This window comes from Acanthisitta chloris, unplaced genomic scaffold (genome assembly GCF_000695815.1).
Source record: "Acanthisitta chloris isolate BGI_N310 unplaced genomic scaffold, ASM69581v1 scaffold19758, whole genome shotgun sequence".
In the NCBI taxonomy this organism is placed as follows: Eukaryota; Metazoa; Chordata; class Aves; order Passeriformes; family Acanthisittidae; genus Acanthisitta; species Acanthisitta chloris.
In genome coordinates this window covers 1,033-6,252 of record NW_008686699.1, presented here as the reverse complement: position 1 = coordinate 6,252, position 5,220 = coordinate 1,033, and the positions used below count along the sequence as shown (strand labels likewise).

Below are 5,220 nucleotides of genomic sequence, written 5' to 3'. Positions count from 1 at the left end.
TCTTTCACAAAACAATGGAATTTGAAAGAGGCACTATCCCAGAGCAGGACTTGGGACAAGCCAGAACAGCAAAAGCAGCTATGGTACAGCACATCACACTTGCACATACACTGTTACAGAGAAAGTGAAAGGTGTTCAAACAGATAAAAGCTACTGATAAATATGATAAATCCAGCCACCCACTACTACACATGGCTTGATTAACAATCAAGAGTGAAAGCTTCAAACTCTTAATTAACCTGCATCACATTCAGATAATACTCATACACATTCCAGTCTCATCCTGTTTATCCCACTGTTTTTGCAGGCATAGCCAGCAAGGCTCTGGCATTGCCAACATCTTGGACTGCAAGGCTAAAAACAACTCTGGGGTAAAGAACCCTTTACACAGTCATCGCACTCAGAGCACAGCAGGAAATTCATTCATTGCTCTCAGCACTACAGAAAATAGAGGATATTTGTGAGAGATTTTGTAGAAGGTAAACAAACATTGCTAAAGATCAAGACCAGCTATGGTTCTTCAAATAGCATAGCTGAAAATCTCCAGCCAGATTTCCAAATTGGTTTTTTTCCCCAGCCACCCTCCGTACCAGCAGTGCCAAGACTGTTGGACTATTTCAGAACTTCAATAGAATTTTTCTTTTCAGCAATGGCAATTTTAATCAGACTGGAAGCTTTGCTCAAGACAAGGATCACAAGTTTAACATTTACTTTACTGATTTTGAATTGTTTGTTCTCATAACAAGACAGTACTTTGATTCTCCTGCAAGGCTGGCAGGTATCACTGCCCTGTAAATAAAGGTAGTGTGTGACATTTAGCAATAATGGCTTAAAACACCAATGACAAATATGCAACTTTGGAAGAGTTTTGCTATAGAACACTCCTTCTGAATTTTAGTAAATGCAGCACTTCATTTAAAAAAGTAACTTTTTTATACTGTTATGCCCCAACCACTGAAGGCATATTCCCCAAATGTTACTCACACATCCTCCCCCAAAGCTCTTTCACATTATATTGAGTTCAAGCAGCTCTAGATTTTATGCAAAAAATGATGTAACCCATGGAAACAACTTCACTAAATGAAGTAAATTGCCTCATTTCTTTGACCACTTAATATGTACTCTGCATGCTCTATGCAATCTAGTATCATATTCAGTCTACTGTGCCTTTCTAGAAACATGTGGGTCTAATAGTGGTTTTGGACAAACTTGATTTATAGCAGAGTTGTGGCTTTGTGTGGTGACTAATTTCACATAGCTGACTGAAATACTAAAATTGCTTCAACATTTCAGAATAAGGCTTACAGGTACATAAAACTATGAGGACAGCACCTTGGAAAAAACTTGGAGTGTCGACATGAACAACTATGAAATAGCCAAGCTATTTTTTTAAAAAAAGATTATTTTTTTAAATTTTTTTTAAAAATGCTCTTAAGACAGACTTGTCTATTTTAACCATGTCCTATTTATGCTTTATAATTAAATGGACACTTCTATGAGATAGTACAGAAAGTAATCAAAGAGAGATCATTAGATATTAGTGGTTGCATCCAGGAAAATTCAAATCCCACACCTTATTTTCACTGTGTAGTCAGAATGTTCTGTGCTAACTCACCAGGAGTTAGGCAGAGAATGTCACCCTAGAGCTGCCTTAGTGAAGCATCACAGGAGCAACACAGAGCAACTGTGTCAGCAGTTGACAATTTGCACTAATTAGAGATGTTGTCTACAGGAAGGCTCAACCATTTGATTTAAAAGCACTGCTTGACTTCTCTGCACAAGACAAAACAGGTTACAAAGTAGAGTCTGTACAGCTTTATACTGCAATGATGAGTTTTTTAGTCATCTTATACAGCTTTTTGTGATTTCTTTTGGCAAGTGTGGCTGTCATTTCAGAAACCTGAACAGACAAGACCCACTAATAGGAGCAGGCAAGGCTTGAGTAAGTCAGAGAGAGCTGCCCAACACTGAACAGTTACCTCATGCAGACAGAAGCAATCCTGGATTAAGAGCAATGATTCTTCTCTGCACTGTCATGCAACTGCTGTGATATTCTACTGGTTCATTAGATGTAGTTCCACAGAAGGGAATAAGGATGTGTGCACTGTCTTTATTCCTTCTTTGGATGCATGAGTATCATAGAAAGAATACAGACTTAAAAAAACCCCGCAACAACAACAAAAACACCCAAACACAACCCCAGGAAAATGGAGCCCTGTGTCAAACCTACCACCTACCCATGTCCTGCAGATTTCATAAGTCAAACTCAGACCATGAAGTAATAACTTGGAGGATACAGTTCCAACTAGGGCAAAGTCCCCAAACACCATTAAAACTCCTGGATGACTTTATCAGACTGGCTTTTGCATCTCTGCCTCAAACCTGTGCTTGCTTAATTACAGCCACACAAATCCCAATTACAGAACAGATCCTGATTTTTAAACACACATGCATGGGATCTTCTTGCTGGGGCACAGACATCCTCCTACCCCATTTCACCTTACTGAAGTTGGTTTAATCAGTAAAGGGGACACAACTAATGAATATTCCTTTGAAACAGCAGACAATTATTTAATCTAAAGCCAAATCTCCCCCCTCAATTATTTATCAAGGTTGCAAACAGGCCCATAGAAGAGGCCAGGAATTCCTGTACTAGTAACTGAACATTCCACTCCTCCCCACCTCAGCAAACAGACAATTAAAAACCCCACCAAAAGCCCAAAACAACCTACAAAAGAAACAACCTCCCTCCAAACTAGACACAGTACTTGCCATTATCAGTTTAAAGTCTTCTGTGCAATGTTCTTCCCCTGAAATTTTCAATCTCACAGAATTTCAGTATAATCTTTTCTCTAGGTTAGATTTAGGTGACCCGAAAAGATTAAGTACAAAACTATGATGTACCCCAGCAATCATCAGTTGGGGCCCTGGATTACTGTTACAAAAGATCACCTTATGGGAAAATCTGAAAGCATTTGTGTCAATTTTAGAACACTTCAAACACAGCACAGGGAAGAGTAAGACAGAATTAACAGTGCATTCATATCCAGAAGTGTAAATGAAGATTATTAAAGTCAAACACCATAAAAGGGGACTCAAGGTCTCAAAAAATATCCACCTGAAACTGCCAGTCATCTTGTTTATGATCTTGTTTAATTGCATTTCAAGCAAAGCCAAAGGTAGTAAAGCCTGTTGGACTGCTTAGAAACCCCCAAAAAACCAAAAAACCCAACACAAAAACCCCAACCCTGCAATTAGCATTTGCTCCACTGCTGTGCCAGGATGTGTCAGTCTGCTAACTGCACTCTGACAGCAGAATTACTCCACAGATCATGTATAGCCCTGTGGACCAACAAAATAATGTAACAGGCTGAAGTCTGGCATCAGATCAAAAGGCACATCAAACAGTGAACTTCTCCAGCATTTTCAGCATAGAACATGGGCCTCAGACATTCCTCCTAACTGTCCTAGAAGACCTATAAACAGCTGTACTATGAAACCTCTATTATGGAAGTCAGTCTTCCTTCAGCCTCTGTATGAATGGAAGAAAAAAGTTCCCATCCATGTGGTATATAAAATACACACAAATAGTACACAAAGCTAGACCCTTAAAATACAAAGTGCATGGAAACCTGTGTTTTATTTAGCTACTACCTTTACCTCAGCAATAGTTTCTTCCCCCTTGGTAACCTGTACATTTTCTTTTCTATTTTTTGAGATTTAATTGTAGTAATTTGTCTGTTATGAAATTACAGGATATTTAAGTCAAAATACTACGAGTTTGTATTAAAGTGGTGATTTAATAGTGATCTCTAGCACCGAGTTCTGTGGGGGTTGTATCTGAAGCATGTTGCCCTACTTTGATAACTAGGGAGATTCACATCAATAATCCTGTGAATGCTGCCATGCATATGGTATAAACATGCCATATATGGTATAAGCATAAGTAGCTGCACTTCATCAGATGACACCCAGCACTGCTGAAGAGACAAAGGTGTTCAGTTATTAGGTTGTAACTGGAGTTGTGGCACACTGCCATATGCCACCATTGAAACTGCTGCCAGAAAAGCCTCAATAACAATGTCACTGAATGAAATATTTGCTTGTCCAGACTAATCCAAATAGCTTCACATTTACAGTCATCTTGGTAAGCAAAAACTGAGAAACCCAATGTAGTTCAAGCATTTCCATTGGATCTTAAAAGGAATAAGGATGTCTCAGAATACAAATACAAAGGAAAAGACAGTTCTCGCCAGGGAAAACAAAAAATTAAAACCCACCAGCCTTGATTTGTCAAGGACAAGGGCAGATCCTGTGCCAGCAGGCTCAACTCTGCTGCCCTGAAGCCATTCTGCTCCATTTACTGGAGTACATTGGTTTATATAAGCATGTACTAAATACAGAGGGGAAGCTTTCTACAGTTTGAACCTGAAAGACATTTTTGTAGTATTATGCAAACAGGGGCAAAACATGCAGATTTAAGAGTGAAAGTTGTAGCTGTAGAAAAGGGAAAGTGCTCATGTAAGAGCACACCACAACAGCTGTACAGGACACAGCATCTCAGTCTTGGAAGAAAAGCAAATGCTGTAAGTCATTAGCATAACAGGCAGTCATTTCTGCTGTAACTAGCATCAGAACTACTACCAAACACCAGTGATAGCAACGCTTACCTTACACCTATAAGTAGTGCTATCAGCATTGAACAAATAGGATCTGCTATCATTAGACCATAGTTCTGCATCAATATAGCAGATATGATTACACCAATACTTCCAAGCGTGTCTGCCACTATGTGTAGAAATACACCTGTAAGAGATTAATTGGTATCATTACAACTTGGTATTCTTAAAACTAATGGAGTATTGCAAAGACATTTTACAGAAAGGTGTTGCAAGAACTAGCTAATGTGATTTGTACTTATTAAATTAGTGGTTAGGTTTGGGTCAAACACACTGAGAGTGATCACAAGATTTTAACCCGTATGTTGACCATTTGAAGAATTTACTTTCTTTTCTGCACTTAGCAGTAAGGGGCATTTTGTAGCATGGCTATCACCTTAAACAGTGATTAGCAGATGCAGCTAGGTTTATTTAATTCAATACCCACACATTGCAGTAAAGAAGCTCATGTTCCCTGATACCTGCAGACAGTGCTAAGCACTGTGTAAGATGGACAGGCTGTAAACAAAAATCTCTCTGTAAAGCTTTGAAACATGCTAAT

At 38.8% G+C, this 5,220-nt stretch overlaps 1 protein-coding gene across 1 annotated transcript in view; it reads right to left on the bottom strand.

The window, feature by feature from the left end:
• LOC103807552 (zinc transporter 7) overlaps positions 1-4,808 on the bottom strand; it is an 11,575-nt gene extending 6,767 nt beyond the window's left edge. Inside the window, exon 1 of the mRNA XM_009080284.1 lies at positions 4,671-4,808. Within this exon, the coding sequence (XP_009078532.1) occupies positions 4,671-4,741 (71 nt within the window). The 5' untranslated portion in view covers positions 4,742-4,808. The remainder of the gene's footprint in view (positions 1-4,670) is intronic.
• Positions 4,809-5,220: the final 412 nt, after the last annotated feature.